The sequence below is a fragment of the Myiozetetes cayanensis genome, unplaced genomic scaffold, assembly GCF_022539395.1.
Source record: "Myiozetetes cayanensis isolate MyiCay16 unplaced genomic scaffold, myiCay2020 scf53, whole genome shotgun sequence".
Lineage (NCBI taxonomy): Eukaryota > Metazoa > Chordata > Aves > Passeriformes > Tyrannidae > Myiozetetes > Myiozetetes cayanensis.
Window position 1 is genome coordinate 273,746 of NW_026087776.1, and position 20,044 is coordinate 293,789.

At 50.4% G+C, this 20,044-nt stretch overlaps 1 protein-coding gene across 1 annotated transcript; it reads left to right on the forward strand.

Annotated features, from left to right (window-relative positions):
- The first annotated feature begins 1,442 nt into the window (after nt 1–1,442).
- Nucleotides 1,443–19,835, forward strand: GMCL1 (germ cell-less 1, spermatogenesis associated). The gene is made up of 14 exons (XM_050334416.1): nt 1,443–1,669; nt 2,553–2,676; nt 4,615–4,711; nt 5,021–5,118; nt 5,581–5,693; nt 8,029–8,094; nt 8,260–8,344; nt 8,550–8,640; nt 8,809–8,949; nt 12,851–12,920; nt 16,360–16,435; nt 17,197–17,342; nt 17,452–17,539; nt 18,527–19,835. The coding sequence occupies exons 1-14, from the start codon at nt 1,485–1,487 to the stop codon at nt 18,653–18,655; spliced, it is 1,509 nt and encodes a 502-aa protein (XP_050190373.1). The 5' UTR covers nt 1,443–1,484; the 3' UTR covers nt 18,656–19,835.
- The last annotated feature ends 209 nt before the right edge of the window (nt 19,836–20,044 follow it).

The following is a 20,044-nucleotide window of genomic DNA, read 5'->3' on the forward strand; positions in this document are numbered from 1 at the left end:
AGCCCTTCCCACCTGCTCTGCACTCTCTGCCCTCTTTGCCCTGGCCTTCAGCAGTGCTGCTCCACACGCTGCCGAGGATTTCACCCAATCTGCACGAAATGCCACACGAATGGAGAGCCTCCCATCTACCCTGGTAATTAATTTGTACAGAATCTGCTCGGGGGACTTTAAATGCTCACGCCTTCTGCTTCTCCCTGTTCCAAAGATCCCAGGGGAATTCACCCAGTGCTGGCAGGGGGATGTTTGGAGATGGGAGGCTCCGGACATGGTGGCCCATCTGGGTCACCGAACTCTTACGGAAACTTCCCAGCCTGACCATTCCTGAGGCTCTCTGGCCATCACACTCCCAACACCAGAGACTTCCACTGCTGGGACTGGAGCCCAGGGCCTGATTTTACCCTTTGAGTGTGTCATTACTGGAGTGTTGCAAAGGGGGTGAAGAATCCCACGTTTTGCAGAGGAGGGGATCACGCAGTGTTCCGAGCTCTGGCAGCTGCAGACACTGTGCTGGGGCATTGCAGAGCCCGGGTCCTGTGGCCTGATGAACCCATCCAGGGGGAAGTGTCTGATCCCTGGAGAACCCCCTGGGATGGGCCATGGGGCAGCAAAAGTCCCGTTCAAGGGGATGGAAAAGCCCATTCCTGTGTCAGGAAAAAGCCCATTCCTGGGTCAGGAAAAGATCCCTTCCTGGGGTGGGAAAAGGCCCATTCAGGGTCAGGAAAAGGCCCATTCCTGGGTCTGGAAAAGGCACGTTCAGGGGCACAAAAAGGTCCATTCCTGGGTCGGGAAAAGGCCCGCTCAGGGGCAGAAAAAGGCCCATTCTTGGGGTATGAAAAGGCCCGTTCCTGGATCAGGAAAAGGCCCACTGAGGGGCTGGAATGTTCCCGGTCCCGGGTCAGGAAAAGGCCCGTTCCCGGATTGCAAAAGGCCCATTCAGGATCAGGAAAAGGCCCGTTCCCGGACAGCAGAAGGCCCGCTAAGGGCAGGAATGTTCCTGGTCCCGGGTCAGGAAAAGGCCCGTTCAGGATCAGTAAAAGGCCCGCTGAGGGGCAGGAAAAGGCCCGTTCCCGGATAGCACAAGGCCCGCACAGGGGCATGAAAAGGCCCGTTCAGGGGCAGAAGAAGGTCCGTTCCCAGATAGCACAAGGCCCGCTGAAGGGGCACGAAAAGGCCCGTTCAGGATCAGGAAAAGGCCCGCTCAAGGGTAGGAAAAAGCCCATTCCCGGAGCACAAAAAGGCCCGCTAGGGGCAGGAACGTTCCCGTTCCGGGCAGCCCAGGGCCCGTTCAGGATCAGGAAAAGGACCATTCCGTACAGCCCGGGGCCCGCCGAGGGGCAGGAACTGTCGCCGTTCCCGGGAAGCCCGTCCGGGGCGGCCCCGCCGCGCAGGCGCAGGAGGCGCGGGGGCCGCGGCCGGTGCCGCTGTGTGTGCCGAGCCCGCTCCGGCCCCGCTCGGCGCGGCCTCATGAGGGGCCCGGGCCGGCCATGGGCGCCCTGGGCAGCCGCGTCCTGCGGCGGAGGGGGCCCGTCCCGCGGGGCGAGGCGGCGGCGGGCAGGGCCGGCAGGAACGGCAAGAGGAAGCGCGGCGGGGCCGCCGAGGGGCCCGGGGACAGCGACAGCGACGGCGACACCGAGCGGGACGAGCGGCTGCTGCACCCGCGGGGCCGCAGGTCCGGGGGCCGGGAGGGGACGGGGCAGGGGGGCACGGCGGGCACATCCCGGGAAGGGCTATCCAGGCCCTTCGGGTTTAGTTTTTTAAGTTATCCTGTCCAGAATTGGTTATTTTTTTGGTTTGTTTGTTTGTTTCCCCCCCCCCTCCATCTATCCCCTCAAATTTCCCCGAATTTCATCGATTTTCCAAGTTTTCCCGGCTTTCTTTACATTTACTCTGGGGGTTTTTTTCCCCCCAAATTTCCCAACGTTTCCCCGAAATTTCACCGGTTCCCCCAAATTCTCCAAATCTTCCCCTTTAAGTTTAGCAAAACTTTCGCGTTTTTATCCAAATTTCCTGTAATTTTCCCCAAATGTACCCAATTTAATGAATTTCCCCCAGACTTCCCCATTTTCCCAAATGTGCCCCAAACCTCCCATTTTTTTGGCCCAAATTCTCGCGGTTTTGCTCAAATTTCTCCATTTCTCCCTAAATTTCCCTAATTTTTCCTCAAATTGCCCCCTTTTCTCAGAATTCTCCCCAAATGTTCCCATTTTCACCAAAGTCTCCTCATTTCTGCTTCAAGTTCCCCTAAATTTCATCAGCTTTACCAAATTTCCTAATCTGATGGAGAAACGTGGAGAATATTTTGAGACTGCCTTGGAATTCTGGGAAATTCTGGATTTCCAGGGGGATTTGGGGCCCATTTATCTCCTTTTGGGGCCCATTTGGTTGAATTTCACAGTATTTCAGCACATTTTGGGCAAACAGTGGCACAGGCAGGGAGTGGGGAGGTGGTGCCAGCCTGGGGGGGACGTGGCAGGGGAAACCCTCTGAGGGTTTTCTGTTGCTGCTGTTGGAAGGAGTGTCTCACTGTTTGGTTTGGGGTTTTTTTTCACTAGGAAAAAATTGAAAAGCACATCGAAGTACATTTATCAGACTTTGTTTCTGAATGGGGAGAACAGTGATGTCAAAATCTGTGCGCTGGGAGAGGAGTGGAACTTGCACAAGATTTACTTGTGTCAGGTAAGTGGCTCCTTTCTAAATCCCAGTAGGAACTGTGCTTTTAGTAAAATGATGTCTGGGAACTGAGCAGTGTGACTGGAGATTTTTCCTTTATTTCTTTTCCCCCCTCATATTTAGGACTTTCACTCTTTTTGTAGATGCAACCAGTTAACCAGCTCCTGTTAGCAGTGTTGGGGAGCAGAGCTCTATCTTTGTGTTTGAAAAGCTTCTCTCTCTTCCTGTCTAATTTTTTTTTAATTCTATTTAATTTACTTTATTCTTAGTCTCGGTGCATTCTCTGTGAAAACAGTCCTGAAATTTGTCTTTGGTGTCCTGAGAACATGTTCCTGTTTGCTGATCAGCTGGCTGAGTGGCTCTTGTGGCGTGAATATCCCGTCAGGGCAGAGGAGGCACTTGCAGATGGGATTTGTAAAGCCTGTGGTGCCCCAGTTCAGCTCTCCTGTGCCCCGGGCTCAGGTGCAGGGACCTGCAGGGAACTCGGTGGTGCTGGGTCTCTGTGGCTGTCCTTTGGTTGTTGTGAGCCCTCGTGGAAGGATTTCCTGCAGCTGCCTCAGGAGGGTTTGCACAGGAGCTCCAGAGAGGGGTAAAGTGGTCGCTGCATCCCAAGTTTGTGGAGCTGCTCCTGAAACCTTTGCGTGGGTCGGTGACTGGAGCTGGGTGTGAAATCCCTTCTGTGGATGCAGCTGCGAGGCAGGGTCTGAAAGCTGGGACTTTGTTCTGCAGAGGCCTCGTTGTAGGAGAGATGTTTTTTGGGAGAGCAGCCTCGGGGCAGTTCACTGTTCTCATCAGGCAGGTCCTATTTCAGGTCATGCTCCAGCACTGGAATTGTGTTACTGGAGGTAAAATAGTTCTGGAGGTTAGAAATAACTCCATGGAAATGACTTCTAATGCCATTGTGACTCTGAACTGCTGAGCAGACTTTCTCAGCCTGTTTCAGCTGCCCTGGTCCCTCGGTCACTGCCCTGAGCTTGATGCAGGACAGCCAGGTGCTGCTCTGACTGTTCACAGAGAAATGGGGGATCTCTGTTTTCTGATGCTGTTACTAAAATGGTAAATTCTTGTGCAAACGGGGAGTGATCTCCGTGGCAAAGCTGAGGCAGCCTCGTGAGCAGGGTGTGATTAGCGAGGTGCTGGGTTTGAGAGGAGTGTGTTGTGTGCCATGGTTAGGGATACACCGAGGGTACAGAAATAAAATCGAAACTGGGGGTTGTGTGATTTGCTGCCTTGGGCTGAAATGCTGAGTGAAGAGGTCAGGGAATGTGGTACAAATAGACTTTATTTTTTTGATCTCTCAGGTAAACTTCATTGATAGCATCTCATAATGGGCACATCTGCTGCTGGGAAGGAAAATCAGGAACCCTAGTAGAGCATTATCTTTCCCTTCATTTGGATGGAAACCTCTCAAATTCTAGTTTTATGTGCCTTACACTTAATAATAAAAGGTATATTGCTGTAAATGGTGTATGTGTCTGTGTCCTTGGTATGAGACTACAGCCTTGTACAGTAATTTGTATGTCTTGCATGCCTTTCTTTTATTTTTCCCCACTCCCCAAACTGGCATTCCCTGATGCCTGCAGGATTGTTGTCTGCTGGTAACATCAAGGACTTAGTCCCTGGACTAATTCTGCCCCCACTGGTGGTGTGGTTTGTAGGAAAAGAGCTTCTGTGGCTTTTCTGGCCTTTTAAAGCTCTTTTCTTTGGTCACACCCATGTAGCCCGAATTTCCTGTGGGCATTTTCAGTGTCAGAAACAGACAAATACAATTGGCCCCTTTTGAATCTGTCAGAATGTTTCAGCTTGTGAAAGTTCCCTTAACACACTCTGTTCTGCATAAAGGTAAATATTAACCATGTTTTGTTCCACGTGCTGCTTTTGGCACTTCTAATTGGGATGAAATCTCTTAGCTGAGTTCTTTTTCTCTCCTCTTCCCTCCTACAGTCAGGCTACTTTTCCAGTATGTTCAGTGGCTCTTGGAAAGAATCCAGCATGAACGTCATAGAGCTGGAGATTCCTGACCAAAATATTGATGTGGAAGGTAAGTGGGAACCTCCTGCATTAACAAAACCCTGAGGGCAGGGGTTAAATTCAGCCCTCAGAGGTGGAACTTCTGCTTCTCTACTCTTACAGCTCTCAGGGTGTGCTGAAGGGTTTGTTTAACTGGTGGAAGCTCAGTCCACATCTCGTGTTTGCTGGGGGGGTGTCTGGGCCGGTCAGCACTGGCTGTTTGTCCAGAGCAGCCGAGATCATGGAGAAGGTGTGCAGTGAAGGGGTTGGGTTATTTCAGGATTCATTCAGTGCCCCATGCTCAGTGCTCTGTCTCTGTTTGCTCCTGTTCCCTCTGCAGCTCTGCAGGTGGCCTTTGGCTCACTGTACAGGGACGACGTGTTAATAAACCCCAGCCGCGTGGTTGCCCTGCTGGCAGCAGCCTGCATGCTGCAGCTGGTAAGTCAGACATGCCACCTGAAGAGAGGCAGAACACTTCATCATATCCTCGCCAGCATGGCCTGTTTCACCCCGAGAAATGAATCAGCTTCTCGGGCTCAGTAGGGAAAAAACCCAACGCAGAGGGTTTATTGGGAAATGCTGTGGCGGAGATTCAGGTGTAAGATTAGGTGCTGCTTTGAGTCTTATCTAAAGGTAGATTAAGATAGGTTTTGCAGCTCATTTGCTCTACCCTGAAGGCATTCATCAGGCTTTTCTTTCGTGGGAAACATTCCCAAGGCCAGTCTGTGTCTCTGAGGGGCAGTGGGTTAAATGCTTTGGGCAGCATAGACAGGTCACTGCAGCCTGGGGTGCTTTGGGGGTGGCTCAGGCAGGAAAATCCACATGAACTGCACAGTGCCTGACATTTGCTGTTGGAAAGTGAAAACTTGGAATGTTTGTGAGTTCCCTCCCTCCCTGCAGGATGGGCTGATCCAGCAGTGTGGTGAGACAATGAAGGAAACCATCACCTCGCAGACCGTGTGTGGGTACTATAACTCTGCGGGGACCTACGGGCTGGACTCCGTGAAGAAAAAGTAAGAATTCCTGTCCCTGAGCTGCTTTGGGCATGGCTAATTATCAGAGAATTTACACACAGTACAGTGATGCCCTGGTTAGTTGTTTTATTAGAATAGAGCCATTGAATCACTAAGGTTGGAAGGGACCTTTAAGATCAGCCAGCCTAACTGTCCAACCAACACTGCCACTTTAACCCCTAAAGCCTTATCACCAGATCCATACACCTCTTAATTCCAGGGATGACTCCACCACCTGCCTGGGCAGCCCATTCCGATGCCTGACCACCCAAACAGTGGAAAAATCTCATCTGAATCTCTTCTGTCTCAGCTTAAGGCCATTTCCTCTGGCCCTCTCACTGCAGGCACAGCAAAGACCAGTCCCCACCTCTCTGCAACCTCCTTTCAGGGAGTTGTGAGCGATGAGGTTACCCCAAGTCTTCTCTTCTCGAGACCAGGCAAACCCAGCTCCCTCAGCTGCTCCTCCTGTTTCCTGGATCTCTCAGGGCCTTGGTGCCCGTTGCTGCAAACCTTCAGCACCTCAGTGGCCCAGACCTGCACTCAGCACTCGAGGTGTGGCCTCACCAGTGCCCAGCACAGGGGACAATCACTGCCCTGGTCCTGCTGGCCACCGTTCCTGATGCAGGCCAGGATGCCATTGGCCTGCTTGGCCACTTGGCCACACTGTTGGCTCATGTTGAGCAAACAGCTCAAACAGCACCCCCAGTCCCTTCCTGCTGAGCAGCTCTCCAGCCACTCCTCCCCAGCCTGGAGCTGCAGGGGTTGCTGTGGCCCAAGTGCAGGACGTGGCACTTGGCCTTGTTGGACCTCTTGCCACTGTCCTGGGCCCATTGATGGAGTCTGTCCAGGCCTCTCTGCAGAGCCCCCCTGCCCTCCAGCAGATCAGCACTCCTACCCACCCTGGTGGCACCTGCAAATTTACTGAGGGCACAATTGACCCCCTCATCAATAAAGATGGTAAACAGCACTGGCCCCAAACCCCTGGGGACACCACTGCTGATGGGCCCCAGCTGGATTTATCTCCCTTCCCCACGACTCTCTGGGCCTGGCCATCAGCCTTCCCCTCGTCTACTGGATGGTCACTTTGTCCCAGAAGGAGATCAGGTTGGTCGAGCAGGACCTGCCTTTCGTACATCCATGTTGGCTGGGCCAGCTTGTCCTGCATGTGCCATGTGCTGGCTCTCTGGATCTCATCCATGACCTTGCTTGGAGCTGAGGTCAGGCTGACAGCCTGGAATTCCCTGGATCATTCTCCTCACCCTTCTCGTAGGTGGGTGTTATATTTGCTGCTTTCCCATCAGCAGGAACTTCTCCAGTTCACCAGGACTGCTGGTAGATGGTTGAGAGTGGCATGGCAAGTTCTTTTGCCAGTTCTCTCAATACTCTGGGGTGCATCCCATCAGGGCCCTGGGACTTGTGTGCAGTGGCAGAGCAGGTCACTGACCATCTCCTGCCGGATTACAGGGGCTGCACTCAGCTCCCCACCCCTCACTTCAGCTCTGGGGGCTGGGCATCCTGAGGACAACTGGTCCTGATAATAAAGACCAAGGCAAAGGAGGTATTAAGTACCCCAGCCTGTTCCTCATCCCCTGTCACTGCATTACCCTCTGCATTGAACAAATGATGGAGACACTCCTTGACCTTCTTTTTGCAGTGCATTTATAGAAACTTTTGTGTTGTCTTCAACTGTAGTGGCTAAATCAAGTTCTTGTTGGGCTTTGGCCCTCCTAATCCTCTGAAAGCTGCCTGATTTTGGCTTTGCTCATCCTGTTGAATTGTCGAGGTTCTGCTGTCATCAGTTCCATTAAAATCCATGCAGATGGTGGCAGGTGGATTGGCCTGTGCTGGGACTGAGTGAATTACATTAGTAAGGACAATACGGTTGGTCTTGAGTGTGACAGTGAAGTAACACTGATGATCAGACTGTTTTATCAGAAAGTGGCTTTAATCTGCAGAGTTAAAGCTGAACTTGGAATGAGGAGGGCTAATGCCACATTTGGGAACAGAATGCTGAGAGCTCCCATCTGCTTCCTTGTGCTGTGACTCGGTGTGTTCTCAGAGCTCTGTGTGGCATTAACAGTCCTTGGGATTCTGCTTGTGCTGTGCCCTTAGAGAAACTCAGTGCAGCTTTAATAAGAGCTTCAGAAAACCTTCTGGTAAACTCCCAGTGTTTGAAAGAACTCTTTATATTTTTATGCATTTCTGGCTTGGGTTAAGGCAGCATTTGCCAGTCCTGTGGGGCAGCATCAGGCTTTGTGAGCCTGAGCAGCTCTTGCAGGAGTGTTGGCGTAGAGAAAAAACAAGCAGAGGTCTCAATTCCTTGCTTTCCATGCAGGTGCCTTGAGTGGCTCTTGAACAACCTGATGACCCACCAGAGCATTGGACTCTTCAAAGAACTCAGGTACTGGGGCTGCACTTCCCCTGCAGGGATGAAGGACAATCTCTGCCCAAGTCTAGAGCTCACTGCAAATTGTTTTCTGGGCTGTTGCTGTTGGCTGTTCCCTGTCTGCCCTCCTTCCTTTTCTCTCTTCTGTCTCCCTGACCTGTTGTGATTGATTTTTTTCAGCATAAACCTTATGAAGCAGCTGATCAGCTCCTCCAACCTGTTTGTGCTGCAGGTGGAAATGGACGTGTACACTGCCCTCAAAAAGGTATTTATTTCATATTTATTTCACCAAGGGGCTGCTGGGGCTTGAGCAGTGGAACCTTTGTGGGACTGAGTGATGAAAGTATTTAACAGAGTATCAGAACCTCTACAGGAATGAATGTACTATGGAAATATCTCTTATTAATGCATGGATCACTTATTTAAAACCTGCTTCCACTGACTCACCAGGATTTGCTTATTTTTCCCAGTGGATGTTCCTTCAGCTCGTGCCTTCCTGGAATGGGTCTTTCAAGCAGGTGTTAACTGAAGCTGATGCCTGGTTTGCCGAGCGCAGGAGAGGTAGGAGGATGTTGCCTGGCCTTGGTTTGGGGTTTGAGTGCAAGGAATTTCTTAATTTTAGTGGCAAGTGGTGCCTCACCTGCCCATAATAACCATCTGTGATCAATAGGTGAAAACTCCAATATAAATTAGGAGGACAAGTCGTAATGCAGGTGCTCTGTGTTGCAGAGTTTGGGGGTGATGTTGCATTCCTGGAATCAGCACAGGGAAGTGCTTTCCTGCCCGTGTTCTCCCACCTGAGGCTGCAGTACATCATCAGTGACCTGGCCTCGGCCAGAATCGTGGAGAGGGATGCTCTGCTGCCCTCAGGTGAGCGAGTGCTGGGCACAGGGGAGGCCGTGATCAGTGGGGGCACCTCACCCCTAGAGGGACATGGAGGGGCTGGAGCTGTGCAGGGAAGGGAACGGAGCTGGGAAGGGGCTGGAGCAGCAGGAGCAGCTGAGGGAGCTGGGGGGGCTCAGCCTGGAGAAAAGGAGGCTCAGGGGGGACCTTCTGGCTCTGCAATCCCTGACAGGAGGGGGGAGCCAGGGGGGGGGTCGGGCTCTGCTCCCAGGGAACAGGGACAGCAGGAAAGGGAACAGCCTCAGGCTGTGCCAGGGGAGAGTCAGGCTGGATACTGGGAAAATTCCTTCCTGGAAAGGGCTGTCCAGCCCTGGCACAGCTGCCCAGGGCAGGGGTGGAGTCCCCATCCCTGGGGGGATTTAACAGCCCTGTGGATGTGGCCCTTGGGGACGTGGTCAGTGGCAGTGCCAGGGACGAGGTTGGACTCCATGACCTTAGAGGGCTTTTCCAACCCAAACCATTCCATGGTTCTACTCAGCTGATCACATGCTGTGTGCCTTCCCCTGCCCTGGAATAATTGGGAAGATCTCAGTGTGCTCTCTTGTCTTGTTGCTCACATGGTTACTTCCAACATCTGCTTTGTGGCTGAAGATTCAGCAGAAGCTGAGTATGAAAATTACAGGCATAAAAGTCTGCACACATAGGGGTGTCAAGCATTCTGCTGATCAGTCAGATTATGAAAGTGCTCTGCTGTCAATACCTTATCAAAGTTTAAATTATCTCAGAGCCCCAGAGATGCAAAAAAAAGTCTTTTACCTGTGAGAGAGCAAAACTTCCTGAGACTCAGCTGTTTTCTAGACATTACTTTCTAAGGAGAGCTGGGTAGGTTTTGATAGGATTTGGAGCAAAATACCTGAAAATGAAGACCAAAAGCAGAAGATGCTGTGAACTCTTCTTCTCTCTTCCAAGTGTTGTTTACTAACAGATTTAGGATGAGTTGGGGCAGAGAGGATATTCAAATGTATTGCTCTTGTTGTTTTATTTGCACTTTGACTTGTATAAAACACATCCTCCTTCTAGGGCCGTGTGCTTTTTGAAGGCCAGAGAGGGAAATGCTCGTGTTATTAGAGATTACTGCTGTTACATGACAGTATCCCTGGAAAATGAAAAGCCCCTTCTCATCTTGCTGCTGAAATCTGAGTCCACAGATCTCTGTTCCCTGCTCAGCTGTGTGAGCCTGGCTGGAAATGGGTTATCAAGTTGGGCTCTCACTTGGAAATGGTTTTCCACCATCCTTCCTGTCTCTTATCACGGGAAACACCTGCCCCTCCTTCTTCCCTCTTATTTTTTCCTTCCTTCTCTCACCCAGGTTACTTGTGCTCCTTGTAAGTGTTTGGAATTCTCATGCTCTGCCTTTGAAGTTGTCTCCTGGTGCCCTTGTTCCCATTCCCCTCTGCCAGTTTGTTCCTGGCTGTCACATACAGGGTTTGACGTGGATTTAATTAAAATATGACTGTCTGTTCACGTGTGCCTGTGATGTCTGGGTGTGGGTGTAGTAGCCACGTGCCAGTTAAAACTGAATTTATTGAGCTCTTTATCACTTCTGTTTGTAATTTCTTGACATCTGTGTTCTTGTCACCTCTCCATGCTTGAGGTGTGAAGTAGATAAGTCCATTCCTGCAGCACTGGGGGTCACAGTGGAGCCCTGCCAAACGTAAATGTTTAACCTGTCTTTGAATTACGCTGCTATAAACTTAACTTTTTTCTCGTCTCATGTTGGCTTTGCCCTTCGTGCTGCTGTAGATGTCAGCATGGTGCTGTGATGCCAGGTTGGGATGTTCCCTCTGAAGCCTGGTGGAACTGTTAGATCCTCCTGAAAGGCTTTCCTTGCCATGGAGCTGATGTAGGGTCACTTCAGTTTGCCTTTCCTGTCCTGCCATGTCCTGTCTCTGCCAGCAACAATGACTTAATCACTCTTTGTGGCTGGCTGTCTGAATAACCCTGAGCTCCTCTCTCTCCCCGTTGGAAATGCTGGAAAGATGTTCTCAGAAGCTGGATTAGGGCTCTCTGTGCCTGTGGGGAGGGAGCAGGGCCTTTCCTCCCCAGAAATCTGCCCCTCTCTTGGGTGAGAATGAACAGTTACTGCTCAGAGGTACTGGCTTTCCCTCCTCCCAGTTCTGGTTAAAATTTGTGCATCAAAAGCTGCAGAAGAGGCTGTTTCCTGCACTGGGTCTTATGAAGTAGAAGAGGCAGGAACTCTGTGCTCAGAATGCCCCCTTCAGGGTGTTCTTTGAGCATCAGGTGGAGGCAGCACTTCCACACCAGCTGGGAGTGGTCTGCTCTGTTGTGCTTGACCTCCAGCAAGTTTTGTTATGCATAAAAATCTCCACAGAGCAGCTCTGAGCTTTGATAGGTGATATTTTACAAGATAAGTGATGTATAAAGTAAACAGAATCCAGGCTGCCAGCATCCAGCATTTGAGGGGTGCTTCACAGCTGAGGGTCTGCAGAAGGGGGACTTTGCTGGGGACTTTGTGGTCTGGTGGAAGCCTTTTAGATAATTCTGGGGGAAATTGCTCTCGAGGTGAAGAAGGAAATCACATTGAGTAGTTGAAAGTAATGCTGTGATTATTTATTTATTCACTTTTATACCTTCTGTGTGTGGGGGCCTGCCCTGCAGGAGTAAACTGACCTTCTGTGTCAGGAGTTCACAGGTCTGTTCTTTGGGCAGCAAAAGGTGCATGAGACAGAAGCACATGATGTGTCTGTGTGAGCACAGTGCTCATTGTCCTGTTTTACTTGGTGACTTCTGAACATTTCCTAAGCTGTACTTTCCTTCTTAATGTCTAGAAATTAACAGATGAACTGCAGGTGAAATGTGAGGTGTGAAATAAATACATACACGTAGACAAATAGAGAAGATGCTCTCCCTCCTGATTTGCTTTTATTCCTTCCCTTCTAACACATCCATTCCGTGTCCCTTCCCTGTGCAATTTTCCTTAGTTCATTTTTATACTTTGTTGTACTTTGATTAATTCCCAGTTTGCTCCTGTCACAGTCTGAATTCTCACTCTGGAGTCAGCAGGACAAGGGCTGGTTTTAATTTTTCCTTTTGGGACTTGTGAGTCGATCTCAGCAGTGTGACCTCACCCCTCCTCCCTTCTGTCACCTTCCTCCATCAGCTCCTGCTTTGGTTCTGGTTGCAGTGGTTCTCCTCTCCTCTCCTCTCCTCTCCTCTCCCCCAGTTCTGGTTCTCACACATGGCCTTGCCCCTGTTCATTATCTTGCCTGAGAACTCCTTGCAGCCTGTGCTCTTGGCTGCCTGGGGTCCCCTCTGTGGGACTGCCTGACCAGCTCTTTGGGCTCGTTCTGTTTTATCTCCCGCTTGCAACATTAAATTAACGGAACTGATGAAATCTTTGTGTGCTCTCCAAGGAAGGCATGAGTTGTGTTTATTCCTAGCAGGGCACAATTTCTATTTGTTTTACTCTGTGTTAAGGCGCTGTTCCCTCTATCCTTGGTTCTGTTTTCTCCTCGTTTAACTTGTGTAAAACTCCGGTGGGGATTCAGGAAGCAGCATCTTCTCCCAAGAGGTTGTTAACAAGCTCCTTGGCTGAACAGAGCTTTGTGTGCTGAGAAAATGGGTTGAGTTGCATCACTTGTTGAAGTGGTGAGTGTTTGAGGAGATGAGCATGGTCTGGAGTTGCTGCCTGTGGGTTGGGGATGTGTCTCTGTACCCCTTCTCCTGTGGCTGGGGCTGGAGCTGGAGAGCACAGGGAGCTATCAGGGGGTGGGTTGCACAGGCCATCCAGTCCACAAGTGTAACTTCATTATTTCAAAGTCATTTTATTTCTCTATTTCAGATGTTTGTGACCATCCCCATTCCCAGCTCCAAAGACAAGCTTATTTTTATTTTTTTTCAATTTTAGAATGGCTGTCCTCTGTTTACAAACAGCAGTGGTTTGCCATGCTCAGAGCAGAACAAGACAATGATATTGGGTAGGTATATTTATTACAGGCTTTCTTTTCTTTCCTAATTTAGGAACTTCCTCATATAAATCCTGACATGATTAATTTGGGAGTTTTCACTAAGAGGAGGGAGGGAAGCATGTATTTCAGTGGTTTTTTTGGGTGGGGAAAGGATACTTTGGTGGTTTTAAACTGTTGCTCTCTGTGGGGCTGCCTATTCCCTTGGGCTCCCATCCTTTAACCAGCAGAACTCTGGAAAACTGGTATAATGGGACCAGAGGTCGATGCTGGGTGGGGGACACACCTTCTGTATCTTCTTTTATGTTGGTTAATGCTTCTCACCAGCACTTTGCTTTGAAATAGGTGTTGAGGCTGCAAAAGGGTAATTTCTGAGCCTTCCAGTTTCAGGATGCTTTGGGAGCAGTGCTGCAGATGGAGAAGCCTGTCCTGCCCTCTGCCCCTGGGCTGGGTGGGCAGGAGGCTGGGGGCAGTGGAGCTGTGTTGGGGCAGGAGGCCATCCCTCCTTTTGGGTTTGTGCAGGGATAACTCCACAGTAACCTTTGTTCCTGCCTCTCCCATCCTGGCCCCCCAGGCCCAGCAGCCAGCAGGGCTCAGCATGCTGTCACCTGTTCCCCCAGTCCCCTCTGGTTTCACAGCCTTCCCCTCAGTGTTGTGTTTGACATCTCTCCCTGCCAGCTCTGCAGCTCTGCCAGGCGCTGCATCCTTTCCACTGCTGACCCTCCATTCTCTCCATAATCCTGCAGTTTTGTATCCCATCTTTTCTCCTCCCTGGACCAGGTGCTGCACGGTGTTGGCCTTGCCTTGGCAGATGGGCTGGGGTCTCCTGATCTCCTTCCAAACACCAAAACTGTGGCAAAATGCAGCTGGGGCAGTTGTCCCTGTCTTTCTCTTCTCTCCTGGTTCTTAAATTGCTTCGTGGAGGATAAATGCCAGGTCAGGCAGCTGCAAAGTGTCTGTAACCTTCCAAAAACCCAGCAAACCCAGCTGTTCATTTCTGCCATAGCTGTGTCAGCCCAGCATGTGGAGATGTGGAGATGGACGTGTCAGGTTGCAACGGGAGAGTTCATTGATTAATCACAGGCTGGAAGGTGTGAGAACCACTGACCTGAATTGAACCAGGGCCCATGTGGGCTGAGGCAGTGTTCAGTTACAGACCTCTCACCTTCCCTAAAAGTGAAAGTCTTCCCTGCTCTCTTGCTGTGCCTCCCTGGCAGTAGCAGTTGAGAATTTTTCAGGTGGAGGGTTTGGCTGGATCATCACAAACAACCGACAGCCAGTGGAACTGTTCTTAAATACACACAGTTCTGTTCTGAAACAGCTTGTGCTTTAGCCCCAGCACCCTGTGGTGTGACTCCATAGCTTCTTATGTGTTATATAGGAAATAATTCCCTTCATTACTTCCTTTTGATGTTATCATGTAATGGTGTGAAAAATCCCCCAACCTCTGATGCTGAGAATAGTCAAGGTCTTTGAGAAGTGGTTCTTTTCAGCAGCAGAGCTTTGGGAAACGGTGGAGGGAAAGTACTGAACTGGGACTCTCCTCTTCAACTCCTGAAGATTAATTTTGGAGGGCCATAGCCTGTTTCTGGTGTGGGGTTTTCTTGGGAAGAGTTTTGCACGCTGTGGCTGTGTCTGAGAGCAGACAGACCAACCCTCCTGGCTCAGGGGGAGCCACAGCCCCTCCTTTGCCCAGCTCTGCCCCTCCTCTCACACCTGCTGCCCGTATTGATATCCTGCCACATTTTTTCCCCCCGGGGTAAGGGAACACTCTTGGGAATCAGAACACGGTGTGACTGCCCCCCTGAGCTGAAGGAAGGCTCTATTTCCATACCCCTCGTGGGGCAGAGCGTGATAGCACCTGCTTATCCAGCACTGCCAGCATGGACATGGCTCTGCTTGGAAACCTCTCACGTGGCTTGCTCTTGAGAACTTCAGGGAGGGGGAGGAGAAAGTGTTTCTCTTCTGCTTTACAACTTTGCATTTAAAAGGCCTAAACATTGTATTTGCTCTTCACAATTGGCGAATGTTTTAGTGTAACACTGGAGCTTGTGGCCTGGAACTGGAGCTGCTCAAGGTCTGCTTGTTGTGCTGAAGTGGATCAGTTTTAATTAAACATGTGTTCTGTGGCAGATGCCAGGCAGATCTTTCGAGCCCAGGGCTGGATAGTTTGAGGAGGAAATGGGATAACTCGGCTGTTCACTGTGTGGCAGCTGATGGAAGTGGTCAAAGCTGAAGTTTTGCATCATCTGAGGCTGCTCCAGGGGTGGGGAGGGGGATGCTAATGTCTGTCTGAGCATTATGGACTAATGTTTGTGAAATTTGTCACTAATTAAACAGAAATAAATCCTTTATCACCACTGCTGCATTTAGGTCAGCCACAGAACCAGTTCAGCTGGAAGATGTGGAGGAGCACACGGGAGGTTCGTGGGGGAATTTGGTTACTGTGATGAGTTTATGTGCTTAACCTGTTCATGGAACACTTCATCTCCCAGGGCTGCTTTTTGCAGAAGTGGAGAGAAAAGACCCAGGCTGTGCTCACAAAAGCTTTAGCTGCAAGTTCCTGGGGGGTGTGAGCAGTAGGAAGAGAACAGATGCTGTATTTCTTCTGCCTTGCGGAGCTTGGAGGATGTTGTTGGGTGTTGCAGGTGTTCAGTTTAACCTGGGAGGGGGGATTGATGTCTCTGGGGTTTATAAAACTTGGCCTGGTGTAACTTCAAGACTTTCTGGCAGTGGTGGTTGCTTGGTTGGTGATGTCACTGTGTGTGAGGTGAGTAACAAACCTCTGGAAAAGTGGGGCTGCTCTCACTGCTGTGGCTCTGCAGGGCTGCTGTAGGTGTGGAAGCACCAGAGGAAACTGCTGGGTGAAAGTTGCTGCTGGTGGTGTCAGATGGCAGAACAGAGAGGCTCTGGCACGTCACGAGCTCTGAGGGAAGCGGTTTTTTTAGGCAAGTTGTGTAACCAGCCCCTTGAGAAATCCTTCAGTGTCTCGTGGCTGCTGCTCCACTGCACTGCTGTTCTGCAGGGCCCTGCAGCTGTGCCCCAGCACCACTTTCTGCTGGGGCCTGGGAAATGGGACTGATGTGTTTCAGAAGGCTTGGGTCTTTATGAGGCCTGGAGAATGTGTTTCACTGCAACAGCTACAGCTTTGCGGTCTGGAAAAGTTCTTTTATGAAAGTCCTGCCTAACTGAGGTCTCACAGCCTGGTTTGTGTGGCAGTTTTATAGAGTGGTTGGATGTTTATGGGACAGTTCAGGGTGGAAGGGACCCTGGGAGCTCATCTGGTCACACCTCTGCTCAGAGAAGGGTTGGCTGTGGATCCCTTCCCACTCAGGGTATTCCGTGATTGTGTGGTCAAACCAGTTTACTCCAGTCTGTTCATCTTTCCCACGTTCAGGTATCACACAAAGCTGTTGGAGTGTCCTTAATGATGCCCTTTTATTTTTTTCAGGCCCCAGGAAATAAATAAAGAGGAACTGGAAGGAAACAGCATGAGGTGCGGCCGCAAACTCGCCAAGGACGGGGATGTAAGTGGGGCACGAGGCACAGGCGTGTCAGGCTCTCCCAAAACACTCAGGTCCTCACTGTCAAACCACATCCAAAAGATGTCAGGGAGGAAGAAATCATTTTGTTCTCCCCAGAAGGAGGGAAATGGTGTCTCTGCAAGGAGGAAGGGGTTGGTCTTTCGTGGTGCTCTTGTGCTGCAGCTGAGACAGTGTTAGGGAAAACTATTTCCGTTTGAGACTGTCATCTGAGACTTGAAAAATACAGGCAGTAAACAGAGCTCTGATCCTTTTCTTTTTAGCTGGAAAAGGAACTTCCCTAGATGAAATGTGTAATAACCACAGCCAGAACCTCTGTGTTCCACGTACACATCTGTGTCTGTAGGTAACAGATCTTGTGAAAAAACAGGAAACAAGAATTTTCCCCTCTGAAGTCACTTATCCTGAGGGAGTTGAGCTCCAAGGAGTGCTCTGGGCACGGCTGGGGCCTGCAGTGAGTGCTGCTCACAGACCAGCCCCTTCCCAGAGCAGAGTGCTTTATACCCACTTGTGCCCTGTCTTCTTGTCTGTCTGGGAGGCAGCTGACACACAGCTGGTTCCCTACCCAGGCGTGCTGTGTTTATGCAGGTGTTGGCAGGGCCTGGAATCCCCCACGTCCCTGTAGCTGGTCCCGTTCCCATTGCAGGCTGTGGGAGCAGTGGCTGTCACCCTTCAGGTGGCCCTCACCACCCACGTGGTGGCCCCTCCTCAGCCTGGTTCCCTTGGTTCTCCCCCCTGTCCTGCAGTACTGCTGGCGCTGGACCGGCTTCAACTTCGGCTTGGACCTGCTGGTCACCTACACCAACCGCTACATCGTGTTCAAGCGGAACACGCTGAACCAGCCGTGCAGCGGCTCGGTCAGCCTGCAGCCCCGCCGCAGCATCGCCTTCAGGTACAGCCCGGGCTGGGCCAGCCCTGCCATCCCTGCCTGCACTGCAAACCTGTCCTGTCTGCCTGGCAGAACCCCCCAGGGGTGCTGAGTCAGGTCCCTGTGCCCCCAGGTTACGTCTGGCCTCCTTCGACAGCAGCGGCAAGATGATCTGCAGCAGGACCACGGGCTACCAGATCCTCACCCTGGAGAAGGACCAGGTGTGTCTCTGGGTTTTGGAGCTGCTGAGCTTGAGTTGTGGAGTCCAAGGCATGAAAAAAATGCGGAGAAGCCACCGGTGCTCCTGAAGGGGAGTTGCTGTTCTCCTTGTTGCTTATGTGGAATCTCAAGTGTTCCTCTTAGAGGTAGTGGGTGATTAAGGCTAATTTGTGAAGTGGAACTGCAGTGGGGTAGTGTGGGCTTCACTAGGTGTTGATGATATGAAATTGGTTCCCATGTGAGTGAAATCAGTGCCTGTGGTGCTGCTGTGTGTGCTGCCCTGGTCTGGACCTGCTGCTCTCCCAGCCTTCCAGCACTGCTGACAACACCCCCCTGGATAATCTGTCCAGCAGGATCCTTATTTAGAGGCAAATTTGGAGTTTGTTGGAAGACTCTCTTGTAAGCTGAAGAGTTAAAAGAATGTTGTTCAAGGGTCAGATTCATTCCTGCATTAAATAAATCAATAAAAGCCCCTTAGAGCTTTCTTAGAGCACATGCCCTTCTCCACCCATGATGGCAGAATTAACTGAGGCAAGTGCAGGACTCGTAAATCAGGTTTCTCAGATCCCAGCCAGCAGCGATGTGGAGGTGGTGAGAACACACGAAACCTTTCCCTGGCAGTGCCATCCTCACTGTAGGGTAAAGTTTCGATTTTGCTACCCCAAAACCAGTTCCTGGAGTGAAACCCAAAAATTCCTACCCCCAAACTGAAATTTACTTTAAAATACAGACTGTTGAGTGTTGCCTGGTTGGTGAAATCTCCCAGAACTGAAAACTGCCCCTTTGTCCCCAGAGTGCTGGAGGGTAAATTTGTTTTCCTGTGGTTGTTCCCTGTGCTGGGAGCTCTGGGGCTGTGGGCAGCCTGAGGGTGCCTCATCAGTGCCAGTGCTGTAAACCATCTACTTGAGGTGAAGGGGAGTTGCTGTCTTGGGTTTATTTTTTATGTTCTGGTTTTAATCCAGTCTGACCCACGCCCCCTGTGCTTCCAGGAGCAGATCGTGATGAATTTGGACAGCAGGCTCCTGACATTCCCACTCTACATCTGCTGCAACTTCCTCTACACAAGCCCAGAGAAGAGGGCGGACAGTGAGGCCCAGCTGGAGAATTTGGAAGCCTGAGGTCCCCCCAGGGCAGCCCCTGTGCCACCCCAGAGCTGCTCCCCCAACCCAGGGACCCCCCCAAGCTGGGACAGCCGGGCCTCAGACCCCACAAACATCCCCAGCCTCGGGGTCTCCTCGGCAGCTCAGAAGAGAAGAGCAGCAACCAGGCAGGCCAGAGCCAGGGGTGCTCTGATTTCAGTCCTGCTTCTGTTCTGCAGCTTCAGGCACAGCCATTCCATGTTGGAGGAGTGTGACACTTGGGTTCTTCGGGGTGAAAACTGAGCCAAGTCGGAGCTGGGCAGTTTGTGTGGATCACCCTTAGGATCACCTGTTGGATTCTGAGCACACGCTGTGGGACGTGTGGGGTTTGGTTGTTTATTTGGTTGTTTTATTTGTTCTTTTGTTTTCTTGTTTTTTTTTTTAAATAACTGATCTGTAAATACCAGATCCATATTCTGCTTATTTTTCTGGTCCTTTTCCGTTAGGGCCAAATAATCTGTGTGTAAATGTGGCCTCTCAACTTTGGTTATTTAACTGCACAGCCTTTCCCACCTGCTTGATTTTAAGCCTTTTTGGCAGCTCACAAGCAGACATCTCATTCTTGGTCTTGTTTTAACATTGCAGCCAATTCTTCTCTCTTTTTTAGCACATTAATTTGCTAATAAGGATATTCTTAAGTGAATTATTTTTTTTTTCATGTACTACAAAGACTCCTCACCATCATTTGAGTCCCAGCAGCAGCAACTTTGAGCTGGGGTTCTGAGTCTACTTACACAAACCAAATACCCGTTTTGAAACATTTTCTGTGGCTTGTTTTAGCTGTTACCTTGGGAATACATCCCGTGTTAGCTCAGGAACTTGTGACCTTTGAGTGCCTTTTATGTGGAACACCAACTTCACACCAGTTCACAAGGTCACAAAGGCAGAGCTGGGAACAAGGGATTCCTCTCCAGTTGGTTTGATGAGTCGTGTCATGGCACACTCTCTTTGGTCTTTGTTGGGTTTTATGTTTGTCTCTTGCAACTTTGAATTCTTACAGCAGGATTTTTGGATTCCAAGTGGGAATTTTTGCCTCTTTAGCCTATTTTTTTAATGTCAGAAAAATATAAAACCATTTGTACTATATAACAAGGATAAAAATGTGTTGGGCAAGATGGAAGAAACATGACAACTTGTCAATAAATGATTTCAAGTGGAATACTGCCCTTGTCTGTCCTTTCCTGCTGGGAATAGCTTTTTGTGTTGGATTCAGCACCTCTGTGTGATCTTGTGTCACATGGCTTTGGCAGCAGGGCAGAAGCATTTTAAGGTGTTCTACAGCATCAGATTTATTGTATTTAGATACTGAACTCTGGCTCTAACCAGAAGTCCCAACTCTTTGAAGCCATGGTGGGTTCAGTGGAAGGC

What these genes read in the sequence shown, in the direction of transcription:
- GMCL1 (XM_050334416.1), top strand. Translation starts at nt 1,485, where the DNA reads ATGGGCGCCCTGGGCAGCCGCGTCCTGCGGCGGAGGGGGCCCGTCCCG. An exon ending in GGATGCTCTGCTGCCCTCAG is followed by an intron (nt 8,950 to 12,850) that starts GTGAGCGAGTGC and finishes TTTCAATTTTAG; the next exon opens with AATGGCTGTCCTCTGTTTAC. An exon ending in AACTCGCCAAGGACGGGGAT is followed by an intron (nt 16,436 to 17,196) that starts GTAAGTGGGGCA and finishes CCTGTCCTGCAG; the next exon opens with TACTGCTGGCGCTGGACCGG.